The sequence below is a fragment of the Biomphalaria glabrata genome, chromosome 2 (assembly GCF_947242115.1).
Source record: "Biomphalaria glabrata chromosome 2, xgBioGlab47.1, whole genome shotgun sequence".
Lineage (NCBI taxonomy): Eukaryota > Metazoa > Mollusca > Gastropoda > Planorbidae > Biomphalaria > Biomphalaria glabrata.
The window spans coordinates 39289290-39317270 of record NC_074712.1 but is presented as its reverse complement, the minus strand read 5'-3'; the positions used below and the strand labels follow the sequence as shown (position 1 = coordinate 39317270).

At 33.4% G+C, this 27981-nt stretch overlaps 2 protein-coding genes across 5 annotated transcripts in view; one reads left to right on the top strand and one right to left on the bottom strand.

Annotated features, from left to right (window-relative positions):
• Positions 1–10293, top strand: part of LOC106063212 (dehydrogenase/reductase SDR family member 11-like) — a 14906-nt gene extending 4613 nt beyond the window's left edge. The window contains exons 4-7 of one of the 3 annotated variants that reach the window (XR_008776590.1): positions 171–303; positions 1276–1405; positions 7277–7342; positions 10181–10293. Coding sequence is in view for 2 of the 3 variants with exons in the window: in XM_013221527.2 (XP_013076981.1) it covers positions 171–303; positions 1276–1368; positions 7277–7342; positions 10181–10222 (334 nt within the window). In the remaining variant the exon portion in view is untranslated. The remainder of the gene's footprint in view (positions 1–170; positions 304–1275; positions 1406–7276; positions 7343–10180) is intronic. The other 2 variants (XM_013221527.2, XM_013221539.2) reach the window with 2 other exon arrangements.
• Positions 10288–27951, bottom strand: LOC106063188 (CCR4-NOT transcription complex subunit 3-like). 2 transcript variants are annotated; one of them, XM_013221496.2, is made up of 19 exons: positions 27744–27950; positions 23655–23722; positions 22934–23008; positions 22603–22692; positions 22333–22461; positions 22092–22187; positions 21874–21984; positions 21653–21761; positions 21187–21317; positions 20519–20569; positions 20024–20091; positions 19366–19487; positions 17483–17557; positions 16143–16450; positions 13954–14053; positions 13501–13774; positions 13270–13402; positions 13040–13165; positions 10288–12785 (listed from the first exon to the last, which is right to left on the bottom strand). In XM_013221496.2, exons 1-19 carry the CDS (start codon positions 27766–27768, stop codon positions 12687–12689), a joined length of 2190 nt encoding a protein of 729 aa, XP_013076950.1. In that variant the 5' UTR covers positions 27769–27950; the 3' UTR covers positions 10288–12686. The 2 variants fall into 2 exon arrangements, with proteins under 2 accessions (XP_013076950.1, XP_013076958.1); XM_013221504.2 differs by lacking the exon at positions 17483–17557 and having other exon boundaries at positions 27744–27951.
• Positions 27952–27981: the final 30 nt, after the last annotated feature.

The window sequence follows — 27981 nt, the reverse complement described above, 5'->3', positions numbered from 1 at the left end:
CTGTGCTAAACTGAATATTTATGTGATACAACCAGATCTATAAATCATTTTCATTGCATTGATAATTGTGCACTATATCACATGTGGTCTCTCAGAACACGTTTGTCTATAATTCAAGCAAGAGGATATTCTCCTCTCTCGTTATATGCCCTACTTAAATCTCTTTCCAGTCTTTCCGGGCATCGTCTGCTACCAGGCAATAAAGATCTCCACATGTACAGTGCCACCAAGTTCGCTCTGCGGTCAATAGTTGAAGGTCTCCGCCTTGAACTTCGTCAGTTGGATTCTCATATAAGAGTTTCGGTGAGGACTTCTGAATTTTTTAAATTGGAGAAAATTTTGCGGCTTTGCAGTTAACTATAGTATTAAGCTTAACAATTGTTAAAGATGGTCTAAGGACGTTAACTGAATACGATTCGTAAATAGCGGGCTTCCTCTGTAGGAAAATGGGTGATTTCAAGTTTAAGACGAAAAATAGAATGGTTATGAGAAAAGAACATGTCAGGAAACAGTGATCTGGTAGCTAGATTTATTTTTTACCATAGGGTAGTTTCTACAGGATGGAATAATGTACAGTTTCCCTGTTTCAAATAGTCAACTGATTGCGAGGTGTCATGCGGCTAGCACAATGACAAAGGGTCTATAATTTCTAAGGAAGTTACATGTATTCAATCATTTCAGCCGGTAACAACTATTAACATTTAAAACCTCCTTTTTTCATAATGGAATGGGCTTATCTATCTATCTATCTATCTATCTATCTATCTATCTATCTATCTATCTATCTATCTATCTATCTATCTATCTATCTATCTACCTATCTATCTATCTATCTATCTATCTATCTATCTATCTATCTATCTATCTATCTATCTATCTATCTATCTATCTATCTATCTATCTATCTATCTATCTATCTATCTATCTATCTATCTATCTGTTCTGTCTGTCTGTGTCTGTTTTAACTTTGACTTAGTGCCATTTTGTCTAATTTGTGTGTATGTGTCTATCTAGCTGTGCAGCTAGCTAATACTTCTGTACAATGCTGATTTATAACAGTGCCGCCCAGGGAAAAAATTCTCTTTACGCGAGGTGGTCAAAGATGAGACCGAGAGACATGCTTGAGGGCGGCAGTCAAAAAAGTTATGTGAGGACTAGTTTTGGAAAAGACAGAAGGTTTGGTTAAAAAAAAGAATGGGGCGACTTTAAAATATTTTTTTTTTTTTATTATTCATTGGTACATGTACTTCCATTCATTCGATTCACTATTGACAGTCGATCAGCCCGGGTGTGGTGGAAACTGATATTTTCAAGAAACTCTTTGACAACGACGAGGAGAAGACGAAAAAGTTTCTATCTGAGAGAAAGGTAAACACTGACCACTGGCTAGTGGTTTGAGAGAAAGGTAAACACTGACATGGGGACTTACAACCAACTTTCAAATAGAATACAGGCAGTGGCTAGTCGTTTGAAAGAAAGGTAAACACTGACATGGGGACTTACAACCAACTTTCAAATAGAATACAGGCAGTGGCTAGTCGTTTGAAAGAAAGGTAAACACTGACCAGTGGCTAGTCGTTTGAAAGAAAGGTAAACACCAGGGGCGTAGCTAGGGATTAGGGGGGCCGGGGATATTGACCTTTTTGGGGGCCTCTTGCATTTTTACATTCGACATCATGACATGAGAAAATGTACTTAATAAATACATAAGCTTACATTCAAATTGTCACAGTATGTAAGTACAATTAACAAGAAATAATCATTAAGAATCTTTTAATGAATAATACCGTTGTTTATTGGCGAAATAATGCACAAGTGACAAATCTCAATTCATATCGCTTCAAGTCGTGCTTTCTGTGCAGCAAAGGCATCTATAACATCATCTACATCGATACTCTCTAGTATTTGTGACTCCACTGACATTAAAGCCATGCTGCTAAGGCTTTTTTTTTGCGTCATTGTACTCATGAGATAGTTTTTGATTAACTTGAGCTTTGAAATTATCTCTCGCATGACGCAATGGAAGTGGCCTGAGTTAGCAGTATTCGGATGGAGGTTGCAAGGTTTGAGCACACATCATTACCATATAAAGCCAGCTTCCTCAACATGTCAATTGGTGATTGTGGCACTGCTTTGTTGATGATAAGTGCTCGTGCATCAATGACATCATTGAACAATCGATTTGCCTGTATTTCATCAAACAGGAAAAAGTAGCACAGTTTTTCATCAGCGTGTCATCATCCATAGACTCCAAGAGGTGTCTAAGTTCAAGAAGAAATCCAAAGATGTGCACATGGTTTTCCAGCCTTTGGAATCTGTCCTTCATCTCCATATGAAATCTGTCCAGCACTTCTGTCGCAACACGTTTGAATTGCAGTTCTATTGACAGTCCTACATCAGAACTCAACTCCCCCATCGAGTCTTTTATTTCTTCTGGTTATTTTGATTACATGAACTCAATAGCATTCACTATCTTCTTTTGCTTTTTCGATGGATTGGGTGATCAGTTTCGTCGGTTTCTCCTTATTTTGCAGAAAGCCTGAAATGGTTTTAATTTCTTCAGCAGCTTCCCTATTCTCCAGGCCAGACGTTTGTAGTTTATTCTGATATATATTAATTAGACTCAGGAGATTTGACCGGAATTCCAGATAAGCATAATTTTCCACTTCATGAAGAAGATTCTGTGCACTGCTTCTAGTGTCCTTTCTTTCAGTTGTTGATTCTTCAGAAAGTTTATCCAATAGCTTGGTGATTTTGTCGAGATGCGAGAAAACTGCCGACGTAGCCTCTTCTCTTGCAGACCACCTTGTATTACTCTCCTTTTTAAAACTCTAGGCTCCAGCTAGGCTCCAGCTTCTTTCAGTTTGGCCCATCTCTGGGAATTGGAAAAAAAATTGAACAATTCATGTACAGTTCCAAAAAAAAGGTTACAATTGCTGGATCTATCTCAGCAGCATGAAGAGCTCCATGTTCAGAGAGTGATTATCACAGTTCAGAAATGTTGCCTTTGGATTTATGTCTAAGAGACGTTTCTGCAGGCCAGACATTGTGGCTTCGTTATCATAGGTTTGACCTCTGCACAGATCAAAGTCGACCAATGTCTTTAAGAGTTTTAAGAACAAGTTCTTTATAATGTTGTGCATCAGGTTTCAAAATTTCAAAGTAACCAATGAATGACTCTTTTATTTCGAAATCACCAACATCCAAGTAACGAACTATTAGGGATACCTGTTCTTGATGAAAAACATTTAGGGTGGAAACAAGCATAAGAGAAACATAACAAAATTGCTTGACTTTCCCAACAATTGATTTCCTAACTTTATTGCCCATCAAGTTAATAAACTCATTTAGAATTTCTGGCGACAAATAATGTGTCTTCCTATATTCGATTCTATGTAAGTGGTGTTTCGTAACTTCATCAAATTTCGTTGTGACCACGTAAGCTTGAATTTGTTTTTGCAAAGTACTTAATAGCTGCTGCTACACTCTTCAGAATATCTTCAATGCTGCTGATTTTTCCAAATTTGCGCATGAAACATATGTGACAGTTCATCTGGTTCTGCCTTAAGCTTTTCTTCTTCTAACTTCCTTTTCAAATGAGCTTGTTTGTGGTGGACTCCTTCTTCACGTTCTTTCAGTCTCCCAGTTTTCTTCCATTTGGTGAAACCAACTCCTGGTTTGCTCAATGCACTAGATGTCTTTTCTGATGCCCCAGAAAACAGTACACATGGAAAACAAAATAGACATCCCAAGTGTTGGAAGCATTCTAGTGAACCATGATGATGTCAAACTTCGTGATTTACTTTGGGTAAACTCTACTGGAAACAAATACTGTTTATCTTTGTTTTAGAAAAATAAGCTACCCTTTAACGCAATCTTTGCTCGCAGTTCCTCAGATAAAGTTCCAGGCTGGATCTATCTGAAGTCTTTATACTTAATTACAACTTCTTCCACTCCTAGAGAAAGTGATTTTGGAAGACCATCAGTTGACTCATCATCTGTATCACTTACTTCAGATGTTTTCTCTGACTGTGGTAAAATATATTCCCCTGGAGTCTCTTCAGAACTGCTTCTCTCATCAAGAGACATTTTTACTTCTTCGACTGCTGTATCTTTGTATGAATCATCTGAATAGTGATACTTTTCTTCGACACGTTCATGGTCTCCTTTGTTTTCAGTGCTCTTATCAGGTTTCTTCTTACATGACAAGGATGATGAAATTAACTACCAAGTTACTTCCTGAGAGTTATTTCCTGAGAGTAACACGCACTAGTCAGCGCAACTCCTTGTAAAGTGTTGATACTCTGTGTGGAATACATGCAACAGGGTCACTAGCTTATGTAAAAACGTGAAAAGCAAGATTACATGACAGTGACGTAATATTTAAATTATTTAAAAACAAATTTCTGACACTCCTTTGGGGGCTCCCCTCAAACGGGGGCCCGGGGGGGATCTTCAAATTCTCCCCCTCCTCCCTCACCTAGCTACGCCATTGGTTAACACTTACATGGGGACTTACAACCAGCTTTCGAATAGAATACAGGCAATGACCAGTGGCTAGTGGTTTAAAATTAGTATTTTGTGGTCAGCATTTACTTCTCCTATATTTCCAATTTTCTGTTAAATTCTTTTTAATTGTTTGAATAAAAACACTTTTTCTCCCTGACTATTAACTTCAAAGACTTAATTAAAACCTAATATTATGTATTTTATAGTTGTACCTGTAGTATTGACTCTGACAAAATTTGATTTCTATTTTAAAAAAGCGTCAAAGCTTGACTTTAGATTTCAAATGTTATGGAGATGGAGACCATTTCAATAGTTTGATGCAGAACATCTTAATGACTCTGTGTTCTTGTCAGATGATTTCTTGAATTTTTAACAGATTGGAAAACGCGTTTCAACATTTTTACTTCATACCGATATGTGTATATGGCCTCCTTCAGTCGCGAAGCGATTATGGATCATCTCATAGATGGATGCTTGGGCATTAGCTATGGTCGGAACGATGTCGGCCACACAGCAGCCCCCTCCCCCAACCTCTCCACGCAGTTGATGTTTTTCAATGAACGGCAAAAGCCAATACAGTTAGGGATCAGTGGTGTATGCAGGCTCTGCCACTCTATGCTGCGAGCTGCCTCAGGGTTGACTCCCGTTGCCATTCCCTTGTTTAGGTTTAGCTGCAAGGCAGCAGAGGGTTGAATTCAGTTTTCCTTCCCCTAGCTGGGTAGCCAGCCAAGACTAATGAGCCCCTGTCCGAAACTTCTTGGTTTAGGCTGTGACAGGTTGGGGAAAGAGATGTGTGTTTGTCTGGTTTAATGTCTAGGGGATGATTATTTTTGAAATTATCAAACACCAACCCGTCAGCATATAAATCGGGAGCAGGCACGCAACGAGACAAGCAATGAAAGACAGATACAAGAGTTAAAATTGAAGAATAATTATTTACATAAATATTTACATAGAAGAATAAAAAGGGGGAAGGTTTGCATCTATTTCTAGTCGGTACTATATTTAATCATCACTCTTGCACTTAATAAGAGAGTATGTCACTTTGTCTTCTGAACTTAGCTGGTTGTCCTGTTTGTGTCGCATCTGACTGTGTCCTGGCTTGAGGTGGCGCTCTAGCGGGTAGAGGGACGCCGGTGATACAGTTCTTGTGGAGTCTCAATCCAAAGTTCTGGTATCTGTAGTGGGCACAGTAGAGTGGTTGGCCGGCTACCGTGGGCACAAGTGTACTGCGGGCAGAGCGGATCTGCCGTGGGAAGCGTAGCTAACAGGATAAGTCCAGTGAGTTACGAAGTTCAGGCGGAGCTATGACGTCTCGCACAAACTCTGGGTCTATAGGGACGTCGTGCCTAATGGGTTGACAAGTGGACTGTCAAATAAGCAGGCAAGTGGAGCCGATAGCACCAAGTAAATAGTTGAGTAGATTCAAGTAGGCAGTAGATGATACTCAATAGCACATAGGCAGGAGTGCAGTGCTGAATAGCACTAAGTGCGAAGGCACTAGGTGATTGATCCGATAAATAGGTGAGTAGTGTCGAGTAGACACTTAACAGCAAATAGGCAGTTGACTAGGCAGACAATGCCAAATAAATAGGCAGCTGAGTGATCCGATAAATAGCAAATAGGCAATTGACTTGGCAGACAATGCCAAACAAATAGCAAATAGCAGACACCTGAGGGAGGCACCTGGTATTCCTCTAGGAGTAAAAGTGAATTAAATAGTCCAGACTCGACTGTTCAACGAGAATGAGAAATAAGAGGGTCTGGCTTGATTTAATCTACCTTATAAAGGCCCGAAAAATGTGGGCGGAAACAGGAAATGTCCTAGGCTAAGAATTATCTTACACGTGGGTGAAGTCCGACAAGAGTCGCACCTTGGAGTGTCACGAGGCGTGTTGACCCGAGTAATCTCTTTGATCAAAGAGAGACGTGGGAGAAGGGGGGGGGGAAGAGTGGTTTGTATCCCACCCAAGGTGGAGTCAACCGCGACCGTCAGACATCCGTCGGGTAAGATCAAAGAGACTGTGTGTTTATCTTTACCCCGGTCAAGGGAAGATAAGTGAAAAGCCGCCAAGGTGGTGGACTCAGTCTAGTGAGACAAGGAAAAGGTGGGGCGGGTGAAGAAATTGGGGATAGGGCGGGAAAATAATTAAAATAAAATGAATAAATAATGATAAAATATAATTAATGCTGTGAAAAGTTTGAGTGACTCTGACAGCAAGCTTTTGACTTGTCACATAGGCTCCAGTTACTCGCCTTTGCTTCCTTTCTAGTCCGTGAGAACAGTTTCACAAGACTCAATAATATCTCAGCCACACGTAAACCACAAGTTGGACTGGGTTTTTATGGGCTATTTGAGAGCAAGCCAATAGAAGCATTTTATTGGTAGTGGAGTGCTTATCACTTCCAGCAATAACACCCTTACGGAACCCACACAGACATGAATAAGTCATCAAAATGAATCACAAGGTATCAAGGGGGAAAGACCACAAGAAGAGACTGCAAATAAACAACTCATCCACTTTTTAAATGTTTGTGGAAAATCTGGTCAATGCACAAATTATCTGTATCTTAATATTTCTGTAGTAACGGAATTTCTTAACGTGTAAGTTTAAAGTTGGTGTTACTAAAAGACCTCCCCTCAACTCCTTACAGAAAGAATATTTACTGAATGCTAATGTTGGACCCAAACATTCTTTTTGTTTTTGAGCGTCAAAGTGCTTTTTTTTATTTTATTCTCCTCAACCTCGTTCCTATTCTCTTACAGTACCTGACTGCCGATGATGTGGCTAACCTCATTTTATCTATTATGTCCCAACCCGGCCACGTACAGGTCAGTATATAGTGGTAGGAGTGAAAATGTGTAGCGGGCCATCAGAGGTCCCTTTCTTCCCAGTTATACTTGAATAGTGTAAAGCAGTAAAGCAGTATAAAATGTTCACTTGTAGAATGTATCAGTAACAGAAAAAAACAACACGTTAAACTATGGTACTTGTTACGTTTTGTTATGTGAAGAGACTCTTTTAATAATACAACAACACAAAACGTCAACGTCATAGATTATAATTAATTTAATCTTCTTGAACACTAAAACCACTATTTAGTTTCTATTCCTCCATTTTGGTTCTGTCCTTTCAACACGCATTCGCTCCATTCCACATTGACACTAACATGCGCAAGTAACAGTAACACCAACTTACCTTCAATTTCAACTTAGTTCAATAATGGCGTGCAGACTCGTAGCATACATTAATGCTCTTACACGAGTACAATTTAAGTAACGGTTTATTTCTCAAATAATTCATGACATAAAAAAAGGTGCTATATTGGTCATAGAAAGAACGCCTTAAAATTCAACATTAGGGCACCTTGTCTAATAGATACTGTATTCAAATGTGGAATTTAATAAATCAACAATCAGTTCTAAAGTTGAAATAAAAGTTGGCAGCTTATAATTTTATTACTGAAAAAAAAAACAACTTGTTTTGTAAATCAACGTGTCAATGTGAATGTGTTACGATATAAAACTGAAGTGGTTTTCGTAATAAGATTGGCTTTCTAATGGGTGTGTGCCTTCCCTAAGCATGGACAAATTAAATAAAAAAAGAGAGCTGCAAATTTCTCTTTAAGAAACGAAATAAAGTATTTTGAAATAGACGGCTGTCTGGTAGTGAGGTATGCGCGCTGGACTGTCAGTCGTCTCGTCATACGTCATAGAGGGCCTGAACACTGACCTGCAACGTCGCAACCTGTGGGCAGTGGAGGCCAATGGCTCGTTGCCTGTAAGAAGTTTGGGTCAGGAAGTAGATTATCTTCAACTCAGAAGGAATATCAAAAACATTTTTTAGATGACATCCTAAGTTGCTCAAAGAATGAAGTCGTCAGGTATCACCAGCTTCAGGTTTTACTAAACCAGAGTATCGAGGAAAAGGAGGGGGGGGGGGTCAGATCCAGGAAATTGTAGATAAATCACCAAGAAACTGTTTTTATTTAACATCAATAATTCTGTAGGGACTTATGACACCGGTAATATGAAAGTCAATTGAAGCAACACTATTAAACTTTGGCTTTTATATAGCGCTACTTTCATAGCATGCTCAGAGCGTTTTGGTCCAATCTCATTTGTGGACCAGAAGGGGGAGGGGGTATCTAGGAAAAGTTTTTTTTCCGTGCTGCCTTTAGGCGCTCAACTCTGCCCGAGTCGGGTGTCGAACCTCGAGCCCCCTTCATATGTAGCCAAGCTAAGTTCAAGCGCACTTAGCCTCTCGACCACGCTTCCCTGTGGCTTAACTTTGAGACACTCTGGCAAGGGGGTTTAAAAAAAAGAAGTAGCAAAAATAGACCAAATAATAATTTAAAAAACAAAATATAATAAAATGGGGAAGGGTGCATTGTTTGTTTCATAAGCTAGGAAAAATTGAAATTAATTAAAATTTTCCCAAGTGCCATTGGTGCATGAAAAGGGTTGCTTGAATCAGCCAGAAAAACTCTTCATTTAATAGAATTTAAATCTCTAAGATGAACTATGTTAATACTGAAAACAAAACATAAACATATTCCTTCTTGAAACAATATCCATATTTTATGAGACAAGATTCACGAGAATAAACTTTGTATCATTACTCTGTACCGGGTATATAGGTCAATGCAACTTATGTGTTTGCAATGGGCCCCGCACCAATTCTGTGTAAATTGTTAAATTAAACCATTATAACTTATAACAGTGTTTCCGTGACCTCCTGAAATTGAGAAATATACGAAAAAGTCATGAAAATCTCCTAAAATAATTGAAATCTCCTGAAAACTCATAAAAATGTCCTTAAAATTAGACAAAATTGTCATTTTGGGGTGCCACTTAAAATGGTAAATGCCAATCCTACGAGTGATTAAAAATAAACGGCATCGTCAGCTTTCATTAAATAAAAAAATGTAATGCAAAGACGAATTTAATTTCAAATACAAAATCTTAATTTTCACCTATTAGGTTATCCTTATGCCTATCCTGACTGGGCCGCATAGGCCCCCGCAATTGTTAGATCTGGCCCTTACTATACCTGATTGTTATCTCTCGGTGTTTTTTTCTTTTGTTAATTTATCCACAAATATTAACATTCAGTTTACCTTAGAATTTCACTTCATTTTATGTATAATTTAATGGAATGCTACTGATTGTATTTATTGTAGTTCTTTTAAAAATAAATCAAATAATTGCTATTTTGTGGATTAGTTGTATAAAATTGGATGCACTATTGAGGGGATAATTAATCAATAATAATAATGAAGCAACATTAAAAAAAAAAAAGAATTAAGGGTGAACATGAATTATGGATTGTTACAGACATTTATACAGCAATAATATGATAATAACGAGTTCATATATGGTTCAATATGCTACCTGAATGATTTTCTGAAAAGTTGGATGTGGTCTGTTTGAACTAGAGTCCCACTGGTTTTGTTAATTAACAACTATAAAAAATTTTTTTTTAAAAACCCACAAAGGGTGGAACAGAAAAATGAAATGGTGTAGAATTTCAAAGCTGTTCTAACAGTTATAGTTCTTGTTTCTCTATTAAAAGAAGTCTTGAAATTGATATGGAACTTTAACAAATGGGTACTATATCTGAGATAAGCATTTGATGCACAGTCTTATTTTTTAAAACTTGTATTGCAGATCCATGACCTACTTGTAAGATCAACTGAGCAAATACCTTAATTGACAATCATTAATTGGAAACACAAGAGAAGACCACACACTGAAGCAATAAAAACAAACTCAAATTGTAACATTTGTACTTAGACATTTTTTTATCATTTAATTTTTTTTTGTTTATTTTAAAAGATTTGTTTTGCACCATTGCCTCACCCAGTGGCAGTCTGTAGCAGTCACCAAAGTTACCATATGTACACAATCAAAAAAAAAAGGTTTAAAAAAAAACAACTCCAGTGACTGCTTTCAGACTTCCACCAGCTGTAACAAGCAGTACAAAAATAGACATTTTATTTTAGCTGTATGTGCACCAGAACTTTAAGATCCATATCCTCTTGACACTCCCACATCATACCAATCCAGAGCTGACACAGCATTCACTCTCTCACTGGCATCCACTAGTGTTTGTATAAAACAGAACCTGCCACTTTTTAGGTTTTGTTAAGAATAAACTTGACATTTCACTTGTGTTTGTAACCTTATATTCCATACATAAAGGTTGACTTGGAGAGAAGAGACTAAGTTAACAATAATGTGTAAGGACAGAGAGGTGTCAACTTGGACCTGCCAAATCTGACAAAAAGTTTCTTGCTTCCGATGAACTCTACTGGTTCAAACATTGATTTTAAAACTTGACAAAATTAGATCCGACAGATTCTATTTTTATATAATCACCAAGATGTCAGGAGAAAACATTCAAACTGTATTTACACACAAAAAAAAAAAGAACAAAAAAAATTTTTTAAAAACATAAATAATGTTTAAAAAAAAACCTCAACAGATCAAAAGAAATCATAGTTTCAACTACTCAATCCACAAATGTATTTTATCTGTATCAAAATTATTCCTACTACACATCACAGCACTCAGGCAATATGCTTCGTTGCACACTTGTCTCACACTTGCTCTCATGCAAGAACTCCTCACATCTTTCCCTCAATGCTGCTAACAAAACACAGCTAGTGCCATGCCCCCCCCCTCCCTCCAGATATGTCTATGGGTGTGAGGATGATGATGAATTGATGAGCTAAACAAAACAAAACAATGTACCAATGGTCATTGAGTTCAAGAAAACAGCAACAATCTTACTAACACTATTCAATCAATCCCACAATTCTCTCAGTCAAAAGACAACCACAATAATCCTGGAAAACACTGGCAGCCTCCTACACCCCTCTTTTCAACAAGATTGTTCTATACCCTGAACACAACTAAAAACAACATGTAAATATTGATGTAGTCACTCAGTACATTAAATAGTAATAAAAGCACTCATGAAAAAAAAAATGTATGGTCAAAGTAAGCTGATAATTTTGTTTCAATGTACAATAAGTTGCCTAAAAATGGAATAAGTTGACTGGATATAAAAAGTAGATGATAACAAACTTGAGTGATACTAATTAGCTACTGTCTACTACTTAGGTACTACGCGTTTCCACAGTTAAAAAAGCATCAAAAGTTCAGCAGTGACTATCTAGCTACCAATATAAACAAGAAGCAACCAAGAGCTGAAAAAAAAAAAAAATGCCAAAAAAAGTGGGAGATGTTTAAATAAAAAAAAAATCTACATGGACCAAAACACAGACATGACTAACACATTACATACAAAAACTGATAGATCACAACCTAAGGCATGCAGTGATTACCTGGTCAAAACTAGAGTACTTTTTGTTTATAGCAGCAGTTAAAAACAGTTTAGGTAGAGCCATAATGCAATACTTCTGAGACACTGACTACATAATAATTCCATGTGCAGCAGACACTATCCCCAGCTTGGCTGCACCAATTTTTACAGCTAAATAACTGGGCTATGTATTTCATCAACATCAGACAAACACACACACACAATAAAAAAAATATTGCATTGACACCTAACCTAAGCCTTTAAAACATTGGTGCAGCCAAGCTGAAGATAGCATTGTCTGTATGGATTCGGGAAAAACAAAAAAGACATGACTATATAGACAAATAAATCACAGCTACTAAATGATTCCAGGATTGCACAGCCAGTGAGGAGGGGTGCAGGGGTCTGTTCATTGTAACAATATGATCACTTCATCCATGACCACAATATCTTTAACTTGGACTGTAGAACCTAACATGGTTGTACAGGCCTCTTGAGCTGCTCAATGTTGGCACTATGTACACTGTGGGTAAATGAGGAAACGATTTGTTCTTTGGACGGCCCCACTGGAGACTGCAGGCGGGATTGAACATCTAGTCAGCTTCAGACACATCACATTTGAGGGGAGGGAAGGGGGCAGGAAGATGAGACATGAACTTGCACATGTCAGAGATCCAGTTAGCTGCAAAGCTGAATACTTTGGTTTTCTTTGAGAACAAGGATGTTGTGTTGCATGACAGTAGCTGTCAGTTGTAGCATATTGTAGTGAACAAAACTGATCACAAGCTCTGATGTATGAGTGAAGTGGTGAACAGAGTAATGGACTCAACAGAATGGTACACTCAACTAGTTCAAGTCTCTATCTTCCAAATATCTGTATTCAAATGTAAAACCCTCTTTCTTCTTTTGGCCCCATTTTTCATAGTCAAAGTAGATGTATGTGCCCTGCAAAAAGAAAATATAAAATTTTTTGACAATTCTTACAAATAAACTTTTTAAGTTTAACTAATATGATTTTTAAATACTTTTTAACTGGGTATAGAATGAAGAATATTTTATAAATTGATTGTTAGTTAAATATACAATGTTAATTACTAACAAAAGAAATTTCAAAAGACATTAAAAAAAAATTAAAAAAAATTACTGACTACCGAAATCTAATAATTTAAGAACATTTGACTTTTGTAGAAGTTGATTACCTGCTCAAATTCTTCTGTAATTTGTTTAGGCTCTTCATGCCGCTGAAACCACATCATGTATTTTGTATGAAACCTCCAGGACTGTTTCTTCAATGCTTTTGCTGCCAAATATTGAGCCTTTGTTCCCTGAAGCAAACAACAGCAAAATAGTTGAGTGGACAAGAATTTAGTGAACATAAAATTGAGAAAAGAATGTTTATGGAAAAAAAACAACAACAACAACAACCAACCTCCATATAGTAAAATATGAAGAAAAGTGTTTCTGTACCACACCGCTGATAAAACTCAACAGTATCTGCATGAGGAGATGCAGTTGACGGATAGTATGATGCCGTCGGACATGGATTGCGTGGCAAGAAGTGTCTGGTGAATAAATAAATAAATAAAAAAAAGAAGCAATTTAGAGGAAATATAACAAGCTGTTCAAGCCAAACAAACTAGTTACTAAACCAATGTCTCACCTCATTCTTTCAGAATCAGAAGGATGTGGAAGGTGGTGGTAAGCTGCATCAACCATTGCTGACTGGTAGTGCTGCTCTTTGGCCAGTTGAACTGGACCTAGCGGAGCCATGCCTAACAAAGGGTTCAAATGTATAGTGTTTGTCGATGGCGCTTGCACAATCTGTTGCTGTTGTGGCAGCTGAGAAGAAAGCTGCTGTTCTGACAAGACAGAACACTGCTCAGATAAGGAAGCTAAGGTTTGTGAAGGAGCTTGAGATGAATTATTGTACACAGCTGAAAAATAAGTTTGTAGCCAATTAACAATCTAGCTGTATATAGGATTAGTAACTACAAATATTACATACATAATTTATAATAGGAATATAGCTTACAATCTTTATGTACTTCTTCAAGTTATACAACAAATAAGAAAGAGCGATTCATGCTAAAAAAAAAATTAAACAGATCCTTACTAGAAGATTCGACAGGCGCATGAGTTGAAGGCAATGTTTTTTCCAATTCAGCATTGGCAACTGCTTGCTGGGCCATTGTTCGCAACGATAATTCATCATTCTGAAATTGTTAAAAAAAAATAATAATAAAAATAAAAAGAGGTCTGCCTTATAAAGAGCTGTAGGTTGCCTGTATCATTTTTCCATGACAAAATTTTAGATTTTAGGAGTTTTTTTAAGGATGAAATGTATGATGTATATATATATAAATATAAATATATATATTATGTGTGCGTGTCCGGCCCGTTTGTGTGATACATTGTAAATCAAAAACAAAACTATGCATTTATCAAATCAAATAAGCCTTGTTTTTTTCAAGCAGAATTTCTTTTTTTCAACTAGATCAATGTAGTTTCCCTGGCTTTTACGACCGAAATAGCTTTTACACTGAATCTACCGTAAGTCTAGACTCTAGATCCAAGTCACTAAATTTGCTGACTTACTAAATTTGCTGACTTTTCATGGCTGTGTGCCAATAATCTTCACTGAATCTACCCTAAATCTAGACTCTAGATCTTAGTCACTAAAATTCACAGACTTTTCACGGCTGTGTGCGAATTATCTTCACTGAATTTACAGTAGATCTAGACTTTAACGGTAAGTCACTAAAATTCGCGGACTTTTCACTGCTTCACAGGGTTAGTAATTATCATCTCTAGATTCTATTGATTTAGCGTAAATCTGTAGTCTAGATCTAAGTCACTAAATTCGCATACTTTTCAAGCCTGTGTGCGAATTATCTTTACTAGATTCTAGTGATTTAACGTAAATTTAGAAACTACAGTATTTCTAGAGTAATCTAGACATTAAATGTATTTAGATCATTACTAGGTGTGAATTATCTTCACTAGATCTAACTCTAGAAACTATTACTAGCTAGATGATTTATGGACTTTCCACGCTAAGTCACGCTTACTGTTACAAGAAGATTTTAGGTGAGGGAGGGCCACAAGGGGTGTAGCCTACACATTAGGCTGGTAATTGCTCTAATTATAGACAATAGTCACTACACACTAGATCTAGCGCATCTTCAGCCGTAACAATGAAAAGAAACAACCATTTATACGCTGCCTCCAGTAAAAAATAATGCCAGGTGAAATGCTTGCTTGAGCCAAGGCCATCTTCAATCACGAGGTCGCGCTTCATAAGTGGGTGAAAGGTAGACACGTCACGGGTCAGCTCATCAATTCACAGCCAGCCCGTAACATCATGCGATCAGTATGCATAGTTACGCTGTTGGTTTTTCCCCCCACATTTTTAGCAAGAAATAAGCAAAATTTTATTTTAAAAAAATATTGGGTACAAATTTTAGGAGAATTCTGGCAATTTTAAGGAGAATTTTAGGAGTGCTACAAACCCTGCTATAATGACAATAGTAAAAGTAGAAAAAATATTCATAAGAAATATTGAAATAAATATTTTGGTTGAGAAATAAAAATATATTTTTAAATTGAAAATGGGATGAAACCTTTGAAAACAAATAGCAGTCTTATGATCAAATTTTATGTCTATCTCAACAAAGAAAATTTATGTTTTTTAACATTGAGGAAAAGGAAAGTTGATTTGATCAATCATTTTTTAATAACTAAAATAAAAACTATTTAGTTTAATTAAAAATGTATGCAGCCTACCCACACAGTACAAAAGAGAACTGAACATAATTCTATATTGGATACACTTTTTTTCTTTTCCAGCTGCTATTCTTAATTTGATGATTAATATTCAGACTCAGGATAACATTGTATATTACTTAACCTATTCAGAATTATTATTTAGGATTACAGGGCGATGAATGCATGCAACCAAATAATAGTTAGCAGACATACAAGTAATCACCCCCCAAAAAAGCTTGTTTTTCTCAACATTTCTGTTGAAAATTTGGTTCATATGCAAATAATTTTTTTTTACTTTTTCTTCTTCTACAAAACTGCATTTTATTTTTTTTTAAGTACAGAAAAGCCAAATTAAAACTTGACTAATAAATAAATTAACTATAGGTGGCCATTAAATCATGTAACAAAAACTGTAACATTATTTCTGGAAAAGTGCACATAAATCACAATTGCTGAAAAAAAAAAATGAAGATGTGGAAAATAACATTTTTTTTTATAAACTAAGCTACTAAATTCTAAGAATGTTTCAGTGATTACCTTAATTTTTTGTGACGTCGGACCATTTGCACTAATTGGTCCATTCATAACAGGCGTACTGTCTGTCCGACTATTATGGACCTGAGAGGAATTGTTAATACTTGATGAAGCCAATGAGTTCACGGTACTAAGAGATGGTGCAGCAACAACAGCCACTGTCTGTGGTGATGGGGCAGAGGGCACAGACGGATTTCCCGATGATGTCATAGAGACAGAATTAGTATTCGTAGAACTTGAAGATGTAACACTGCTTGTCAAGTTTCCTGTTGAACCATGATCAACTGAATTCACATAGGGTTTGGATGTATCTACAAAAAAAAATGTATTTACAGATGTAAAGTTCTTTCATATTTAATCATAATATTTCTACAAGATCAATTATCATCATTTGGTTACGGTTGACATAATATACAATTAGTAAAAAGTGTGTGTGTATAAATATATATCCTTTTTTTTTTAAATTTAAAAAGGTAACGGAGTGTCTCAGCAGTAAGGAACAAATGTTCTTAGCATAAGGGTTAAAATATTTTTGTCCATATTGATCAAGTGACTTGCCCATTATTTGTAAGTTTCAACAAAGTATGTCAACAAGAGCTAATATAAAAACAGGAAATTTGACATTTGATGAATTTATGAAGAACATTTTTTTTGGGTCATACTATTTATTTTGTCCAAATTTATTACATGTTACACTAATTCTTTCAAATATATCTATCAAAATAATAGAGAAGTTAAACACACTTATATACAAATACAAAGCAAGATACATATTTCAATATAAACAAGTTTTTGGAATAACTTTCAAAAGAAATCAGATAAATGTGTATATGATTCATTCACAATTTTGGTAACTATTCTATCGTGCAAGTTACACATAAAGGAAATATATGTTGAATATATATTACAAGCAAGAACCAAAGAAACTACTAAGCAGGAAAATGTGGTGAAAATTATTTGTAATGCAAGCAGAGTTAAGTGGGTGCAATATAGCAAAAAAAAAAAAAAAAAAAAAAACACTACTGTTCTAATTTTTCACCTACATATTAATAGATACGAACAGCAGATATTTATCAACAGGAAACTAAAGTGGAAAGCATAAATACTATAAAAAAAATCAAGAGGAATAAAAAAAAAGATTCTACCAACTATTATTAGTAGTATATCACTTCAAACTTAGTGTATCATACATAACAAAATTAACTAAAACAGTAATTGAAGCAAGACAAGCAAAGCAAAAATAACAACAATAATGAAGAAATGAAAAGCAAAATAAAAGCAACAGTAACCAGCTCTTCTAATGTGATCAAACAAACGATTTGGAGATAGAATATATGTCTTACCACTAGGAAAGCTAGTTTGGGCAGTTAAACTACGCTGCCACACAGAGGGTGGGTTGGGGTGAGAAAATCGAGAACCTATAGAAACATGGAACAACCCAATAAAATAACAAGCTAACATTAATGCTAAAAGCAAATACTAATTGTCAATCTTAAGCTAATCATAAAATGAGACTGTGGTTTCATTTGACAATGCAACATTTACAAATCATCTTTGACAACATTAAGCCTATTTGTTTATATAAGAACAATGACCAAAAACAGCATCAAGAAAATGACAATTATTTTTACATATTTATTGTTTCTGATACTTGGACAATTATTTACTTTCAAATGTAATTTTTAAAAAATCTGAACAAATAAACTGTCTAACAAAAATGTTATTCATTATCTGCAAAATAAAGTTCACAACAAAAAGTTGCAGTAGACATCTGACATGTGTAGATGTCACCAAAAAAAAAAAGACATTTCAACCAAATAAACCTAAAAAAAAACAAAATTTTTATTTTGAGGAATACAACTTGTATGTCACTTGAAAAGACTATGAAATGAAGTATTGCTTAACAACAGCTTTTTAAGACACAATATTATCTGAAATGCTGGATATAGTTAACATCACACACATTGTCAGTTCTAAATCTAGATTCAGCCTGTATCTATAACCACCCCTGAAACTCAATTATTTTCTCCATCAGTTGCAGCCCATTGCTTTATTTCTCCCACATTACTTCCCCACACCTTCTCTCTCTCTCTTTTGTTTTAATATGTGATTTAAAAATTGGAATGAAACAACATCAAAAATTGACAACTGTGAACAGTTATAGGCTTAGTTATTCTAAGGACATGGTAAAGCATATCTGGGGAATATTCTTATATATATATAAATGTAGTTTAAATCTCTGTGGCATTCCATGAGTCAATGACTGAGTAGAACCAGATAACATAAACCATAATTAGCCAACTGAATAAAAAAAAAGTAAAGTAGAAATAAAAAATGTGTTGTTCTAACCACTAGCAAATTGTATTGTTATGTTAATTTTATGTACTATAATGTACAATATAAGGTAGTCAAATATATCAAACATCTTTCAAGCCATACAATTAGATTCATAAATGAACTTCACATCAGAACCACAGCATATTCCTAGTGAATTTATTGTTCGCCTCCCATGCCCTTAACATAACAAACAAACAAAATTATTTACAATAAAAACTAAACTGTTTGTCCATAACAACTCTTATCTAATAATGTCCATAAATAAGCTAAGACAATTTAGAATACAATAACAATGCATAACAAAATTGTGTGCAAATGCACACAACAAAAGAAAAAAAGATTGTTTCACTGTAACAGGTTAAAATCCTACAGCATTGGAACCAGATCATTGAATTAGACAGTGAAAACTTTGGAAAGGATGACATGATAAGGTGATCAAGCTTAACAAAAGACCCAACACATAGTAAAACAAGCCTCATTTCATAATTAGCTGAGCAAGCAGTACAACCGACACTAGTTTTTGCAACCAGTCATTAACTGTATGAAGATTCTACAAGAATTTTTATTATTATTCTTTAAAGTCAATATTTAACCCAATTTAACTTATTAAGGCATAGGCAGAAATGTCTAATGATAATTTTAAAAAATTTAGCTAAAAAAATCAAAATAAAAGTAATTTTATTAAATATTTTAAATTTAACAATAAGAAAATGTGTTCATTTTTTTTTTAACTAATCAAAGTACAATTAATTAATTTACTTTTCCTTTAACAAATAATCCTCCAAGCCATAAATAAAAATAGAAGTTATTGAGTCACTACTAGCAAATTATATGGAAAGAAATATTCAACAATGAATTTCTAGAATTCGATGAGAATTAAAAACGTTACCTGTCGCGCTGTTTTGCTGCCCGCCTGCAGCCACAGCATAGGCTGTTAAAGGTGACGGTGTTGTCGATGGATGATGATTACTATTCACAGAGTTGCTTTCTGAATTTTGTGCATTAGTATTGCTGTAGAGAAAGCAACATTTAAAAATACCTATGTCAGCTTTAAAACCAGTAATTCTGTTTTTTTTTAAATTATATCCCTAGCAAAGAAAGTAAAAAAATATAATTTAGATCTAAATTTAAAACAACTTAAAAAATAGAATGATATGCCTAGTAAAAGAAAATTATAATTTTAATACCTTTAGAATATAAAAAAAGCTTAAAAAATACTCAATATCATGGATACGGTTGAAAAAGAATTCTCAGAAAAAATATAAGCTTTAACCATCCGTTTTTTTTAATACTAAAAAAAAGAATAAACATACATGCTCTTTATATTATTCTGAACGAGACAAGCTCTTCTTATAGGAAGAGTTTTAAAAACTGCTTCTAGTGCTCCAATGCAACCAAACGCATTAGGATTGTTCCATAAAAAATGCAACCTGCATTAGGATCCAGTGGATTAGGCTACGTAAAATTTTAATTTAATGTAAACATTTTTTAAAAAGATTCATATCCAAAAGGGAAGTGTTGTTTAATAAAGATAATATGTATCTTACTTTTGTGAATGTTGTTTCACCAAAGATGGCGGTTTCGAGGTTCCTGAAGGAGCAGGTGATGCACTTTTCTGTTAAGTAAATAATCCATATTGTTCAGTCATAGAAACATAATCAATCTTTAAATAATATTAACTAATATGCCTTAAAAAAAATAGTAACTTTTAAAGGTAAAGGAAAGTTTTTCAATGTTTTTTTTTTCATTTTATTTTTAGATTAAAAGTTTTCAAAAAGTTAAAATAATATGAAGTTAAATGATTTCCTAAATTTCAAAATTGGTGGTCCAAAACATTTGTAAACATAATGAAATATACATGGAATATATTAAAATATACAACTACAGCATTACAATCAATAAAAATATTTTTGACTGAACCCATTATATATATGTTAATAAATGAGTAAGCTATCTTTTTCTAAAGAAACTGAATCAATCCATAAAATGCACAAAGTTATTGATGCCACAAAAAAACAAACAAAAAAAAAACAATACATTACTTCTTCCGACTGAGATTTATGTCTTTTTCTATCCACATCATCATGCTTTTCCTGAAAAAGAAGTGCACCATTTAGAATACTGGGGATACAAGTTGTTTATAGGGAAACAGCTCTATTTAAAAGAGACAGAGAAACGAGCACATTTTTTAAACAAGCAAAATATTTTTAAAAATCCTTTTTAAAAAAACTTATACTTACAACTATACCTCTAAATATTGTACAAGTTATTCAATAGCAAAAAAAAAAACAACAAAAAAACTGACTGGCTTATTTGTCAATTCTTTAATTGATTCATGTTTTGTTAGGTAAAATAAAAAATTGTTTAAAAATTCAACTTGATCCAAGAATGAATGTGGAAGAAATAACTTATTCTATTATCTAAGGGAACAAAGCCTTACATATTTGGCTGTATCTGTGAATATTGAATGATTAATTTCCCGCCTTAGTATTAAATAAAATAGTTAATTACTTATAGTTAATTGACTAAGTGGGAAATTTTTTTGTTGATTCATGTCTTGTCTATGCTAATGAATAATTGTGCAAAGTTTCCAACTTGGTCTGAGAATGGGTGTATAAAAAATAACAAGAACACTTTTTACCAGACAGACAGACAGAGAGAGTTCATATAAGCTTAGTAAAAAAAAATAAAAAATATTAAAATGGCTTACATTGGAATGATTGGCATTTACACTGGGACTAGGAGAAGGAGAACTTGAATTGGTTGATGACGGCGTACTCATAATTTTATCAGCGAACTCATCACCTTCTGTGGGTGATGATGCCACTGCAGTAACATCAGCTATCAAATTTAAAATAAATCATTAAAATTCTAGAATATATATATATGTAAAAAAAAAAAAAAAAAAAAAAAAAAAAAAAGCATAAATATACTAAACCAGTAATATTACCCATATCTAAATAGTAAATGTATGCACTATAAAGCCTATACCACCTGTATCTACTAATATAAATTCATAATCTGTCCTTCCCAATTAGCAACTTCCAGATATCCAGAATACAATTTTGAACATTCAGAATCTGTATCAACTATTCATATACATTTTTAAAAACTCAATTTTTTTAACAAATAAATTTGTGACATAATTAGGTAACCTAACAGATTTGGAAACTTACGTGCAATATCTTCCAGATCTAAATCATCATAAATATAAAGATTTTCTTGAAAGTTAGGATCTTGATTAGATTCCACATAATACTCTATATCATCTCGCAAATCTCGAATCTGTATATAAAAAAAAAAGAAATGTGTGTTATTAATATAATACCACAGATACCCAAGTTTTAAAAAATGATTGAACACATCATTGCTTGTGGAATAATAAACATATAATTACCTTTTCAACTGCTAACTTGTCATTATCAACTTGTCTCATTATTTTTTCTAATGTCTCTATATGAAGCTTATGCTTTTCTTGTTGTTGTTTTAATTGATCTATTCTGGGGTCCTTCAAAAAATAGTTTTTAACTTAAATTTTGTCAATGTAATAGCCATTTATATTTAGATTCAAAATAAAAAGCTAGTCAATAAATGTTTCTGCCTGTTGATACTTACTTCCCCCACTTTCCCTTTCTTCTTACTTGAAGAACCTTTTGCTTCTAGTTCACTCTCAAACTGATCCAGCTGCAAATTGAGACTTTCTATCACATTCTGAAACAAACATTATTTTTTTTTACATTGCATTGAGGAGTTCCCCAACTAACCAAACAAAAATTAAATTATTTTTTAAAAATATATACATAAGATCAAAATTGTTACTTGTTTTATAAAAAAAATAATTAAAAACAATTAATACCGATATCCATTGTGTGGTTTCTGCCTTTTCTTTTGTCTGAGGATCTAGTTTTGCAGCAGCTCCTAGACCGTCTTTTGAATAGGCTTTGGTTTTTGTCTCTCGTTCTACCACTTTAAAACGTTCCATTTGCTATAAGAAGGTTAAGTCAAGGCTATTTATAATTTTTTTAAAGTTAGTTAAAATAAACTATATAAAATAATGAAAATGTATTAAACCTTAATTTTTTGTTCTTAATTGAAATCAAGACATTTTATTTATTAAATTACTTACCGTCTCGATTAATTTGCGGTGATCTAAAAGCGAAGATTTGTCTTTTATATCGCTGTTGGCAATCCATGATTTGATCTGATCTCTCAACCTCTATAATTCCAATAAATAATATATAAAAAAGATGATAGAAACTAAAGGCCTCAAGAGAAAAAAGTTAAAAGGTTGAAATGGGCATGCTGTTCATGCCTATGAAATTGTTATAAACCTAGAAAGACATCTTTGAAAGCCTCTATATTAAAAAAAACAAGGGGTTTATTGACTTTTTAAATCAAATTATTATTATGTAACTAGAAACTAAAGCACCAGAAAAAAAGCTTTGAAATTTACCTACCTGGAGTTTTTTAATCTCTTTTTTAAGATCAGTTTCAAATTTCTCTTTTTGATTACTATTTGTAGCAGCTTGAACCTGAAGATAAAAATAGGGTTAGTATCACTTTTCATGACAAAATTTTAGGACATTTGAGGATTTTGTTTTTTTTTAAGGATAATGTACAACATACCGGTATATATAGGATAAATATATATATATATATATACATAAAGATTGTTACAATTCTCTGAACTTGTATCTAATGATTTAAGCCTTTATTAAGACCACAAGATTTGTGTATTGCATGTTATGTATACAATTAAATTCTTTGAAAACACATTGATATACTAATCCGTTGAAAACATATTAACACACTGATTCTGTGAGGTTTTTATCCTTTTGCAGGACTATTACTACAAAAATAATGTGAATGATTTTAAGCCAATACTTGTCAGATTTTTTTTTAATTGCTGGGAAGAAATGTTAAAATCTATTAGGAAAAATGAGGTGAACAAGCAATGTTAGAGTTTGTCACAGATAACAAGCCATAAGTTTGAGTGCATTGGACTGCATTCTCTACACAATATTTAACAAATTTCCTCACAGTAAATCCAATAATGATCTTATTTTAAAATACTTAAGAGCACTAATAAATTAGATCACTGAGATTTCTATTTAATGCATTTTAAAGGATTTCTCACTTTTATATATTTATTTAATTAGACTGTAACCAATCACCAACCTTCTTCCATATATCCTCAAAGGTTTCCACACCTTCATCTACTTTCTTTAAACATCTATCTATCTCACCTGAAAACAATATAAAAAAACTTTATATTAATTATTTTACACAAAGAGTTTTATTGACTATGTGCACATGTAGGTACTTTGATTATTCAGTTGCTGATGATTTTTTTTGGTTACCAGAAGCTATCTACAGCATTTATGCAGCAGTTTTGAGGTGGATCAGAATTTATATCTCATTCCAATCTGATTTAGCTACCAAAATCATGTTTACAACAGATTAAAAGTGCCTGTTTATTTCACATGGATTATAGATCAATTTATTCTATGGATTTATACTGTGATATTCTATTACCTTCATGGCGACCATGCATGGTGAACATACTGGTAGGTTGACCACTCATAAAAATTTTTTTATTAAGCTTGATTGTATAATATTTTTGTTTGTTGATTCATGTACCAAAACACTAAATCTAATTATTTTCATAAACTTTAAAACAATAAGTATCTGGCATTAATGACAAATGCCAATGCCATGGACCAAGTCTAATTTTATTTTGGCAAAACCGGCTGCACAGAAATGATAGATTTATTGTTTCTCAATAGTTGCATCCTCTTCTTACTTCACATTCTCTTTTGAAATCCACCAAAACCCACCATTTTCTTTGAGGATGAATTATTTAAAACTTAACAAATAACATATTTATGATGATATTAATTCATTATTTAAGTTTTGAATGGATATTTATTAAAACAATCATATTTATTGTTACGATAAATAAAAAAAATATAAATCTTGATCTAATAGCATTATCATAATTTATTTCCATAAATACATCTAGATTTCATTTATTATTATTTTTTTTTTAATATTCTTTAAATCTAACCCTTCTAGGCAAAGCTAGGAGATAACTTGATTAGTAAATAAACACAAAATTCAATTGTAGTCATTTTTAGATCTAAAGTAGAGTTAGACCAATTTAGATATCAATCAATCAGAACTAGATAGGATTTCTTGGCTAGATTTCATATTTGATAGACCTGGTAACACATTTACTCAATTTACTAGAGCCACAGAATGGCTACTTAGTAAATAAGATGGGCCACAAAGTATCACTGTCCATCTCAGGTTTAATAATATAAGTATTAATACATAATTATGAATTTCTGTTGAAAATTTTTTACCAAAGTTTATAAAGTTTTATAGCACTGGAAGCATTAAAATTTGTGTGTGTGTGTCGTTTTTGACATGTAACATCACTAATAAAGAAACAAACAAAAATTTGGTTACCTTCTAACTCAAGTTTCAAAATAAAAAAAAGAACCATACCAATTCATGCATTTCTGTTTAAAATTTTATTCATATATCTATAAGTTAAGAGGTTACAGCCTTTTAATCAGGAAAAGGTAATTCTTTTTCTGTAGTTTTTTTTCTGACTTAGTCCCTCTCCTGTACCTAAAAAACCTTCTTTTAAACTTCTATCAATATTTTAATATAAAATAGTTATCTTTTAATCAAGTAATAACTTGACTGTAATCCCAAAAACTCAAAACAACCTTTTTTTTTTCAGATTTATTAAAGAATACTAAAAATGGTTGCTACTTCACTTTTTTTTTAAAGAACATTCTTAGAGATGCCTTCATTATGTGTATTCTCTGTGGTGTAAATGTACAAACAGAGCCTATTAGTATGTTTAGTTGACATTTGCTTACTAAATAACAGCTTTTGGATGGGATTGGGGAGGGGTAATTAGACCTATCAGTGCTATTTTTTCAAGCGCAATTTCGTTTTCATTTCAACTCTGGCTTTTACGACTGAAATACCTTTTACGAACTTTTCACAGTTGTGTGCAAAATAAATTCATTACAGTAGATTTAGACTTCTAATCTAAGTTACTAAAATTCGCGGATTTTTCAAGGGTGTGAAAGAATTATCATCACTAGATTCTAAAGATTTAGGGTAAGTCTAGACTCTACTAGATCTAAGTCACTAAATTCGCGGACTTTTCACGGCTATGTGCGAATTATCTTCACTGAATCTACCGTAAATCTAGACTCTAGTTCTAGATCTAAGTATTCTAAGTCACTAAATTCGCAAACTTTTCACAGCTGTGTGTGAATTATCATGATTAGATCTAAATCTAGATCAAGTAGTTGAAGTAGATCTGAAGTGAGTGTTACCGATCCTGTGGAACCACTACAAACTACAAGCTAGTTCTAGATTAGATCTAGTCCTGTATAATAAGTAGATCTAGATCTAGGCTCTACTATACAAACCTAGCTATAATATGGTGTTTTGAATCAATAGCTCTTCTGTATTTTTTATTAAAATGAATACGGGAATCAGGACATTTTTTTCTTCTTGCATTCGACTTTAAGTTCCAAAATAATAAATTTCTAAGGACCTTTAAATAGTCACATTGGTGTAATAGCTAAATGAACTGTACCAACCTGCCACTCCCATCACTCTCGCGTTTTTCATTTCTAGATTAAATCTTTCAAGAACCAATCAAAGTATGGATCTGGACACACAATGTGTTCACCCCACCTTTTCTGTCTCCCCCCCCCCCCATAGGGCAGCTTAGCATGACCTCCGCAACCGCTCGTAAGCTAGTCTAAAGAGGAAAAAAAGGATTGTAATGCGTAAGGTTAAATTTGTATTTGCATACTGGCTGTCATTTTGGGGAGATTCTGCATAACGGTAAACAGGTCTGAAAATTGTATTTAATTATCTCTTATTATGGTTCAAATGTTACAGTCTTTCAAGTGTGAAAAAGTACTTCTTTGTTGATCATTTCTTTTCAACATATAACCCCACTTTAATATAAAAAAAGTTTTTTACTTTCACATGTTTGTAATTAGGATAAATATCAGTATATATTCATACATTGCTGATGAAAATTTCATTCAAATCTCTGAGGGTTAAAAAGTTATAGCATTTTCATTGTAAAATTTGTTTCAGGCATTTCAGCCACAAAATTTTTTTTTTTTATATCTAAGCCAAAACTTTCTAAACTAAAATTGTATAACCTCTGTTCTATTTAGCTTAGAAACATAAATGAGGTATCAACAAACTCTGCTAAAAAAAGCTCTACCTAACTATAGATATTAGTTTCATTACAATACATTTAACTTGAAATCGTAATCAAAGTATTAGCATATCAATATGGTGTTGTTACTGATTCTAAATTAATCTAAATCAATGACTACACTGACTATAGTGTCAATATAGGACGTAACTTTGAACCAAAGCCCAAAGTTTAGGCCCAAACCTTAACTACCTAAAATAAAGTCTTAAGTAGTAAACAGAAGTGCTAGGTTGGTGCTGTCTGTGTCAAGTATAATAATCATAAAAATAACACACAAAATTATTTTTAAATTTTAGCAGCTTTAACTTTAACCAACACTGCAACAATCAATGAATCATCATCATGACTAAGATCGAGATAAGCGGTATTAGAAACTATAAGTAAGTATTGTAATCACAATACTTTAATATTTACTTCAATAGTTTATTTAATTTGAGATTATAGACCTATATTTCTAGATTCTAGCTAGCTATAGTGACACTATAGTGTCTTTATTATATTTGAACAAGTTAACAAGCACCTGTCAAGTGTTTAGCATGCAGAGTCTTAATATATTACATTATTATAGATTTATTTGAACAAGCACTTGTGTCAAAATTTAAAATAGTCAAATTCTAACATACTAAAATTATTACTAAAAATAGTCAAAAGTGTTTTGCATGCATGCAGTTCTAAATAAAGATTAGTTTATAGTTTATAAAGTAACAAGTTACTATTTTTTAAATTTTATTTCCTGAGCGAGAGTAGAATCAAGAGTAACTGTGAGAGAGAGTAACCTAGTCATATATGATAATATCTAGATCTATAACTAGAATCTATACTTATACTCTATAGAATATAGTCTAGTCTAGATCTAGCATTATCTATCTAGCGAGAGATCAGACTTGACTGTCACTCTCAGCGAGACACTCTGGGACTGGGTAAGGATAATAATGGAAACAATGAAAACATGGAGTCGAATTCAATAAGCTTATCTCCGCTTCTTCAGTTCTTGCTACCTTGAAGCTTTCGCCTGTCAGCCATGCCTTAACCCTGTACAGAAATGTAAATGTTGCATGCTACAATGAGCAAAGCAACAAGGATATTGATATACAGTCCGAAAATATATGTTTATTTCACTTCTTGATTATTCCATCAAATCCAAAATGGCGTTCCGAAGGTCCGTATCACTCATTCCATAGCTCCGCCGACTTGTTTGTCCCCATTATCTCTCAACAAAATAGTTCAAATTGTTTT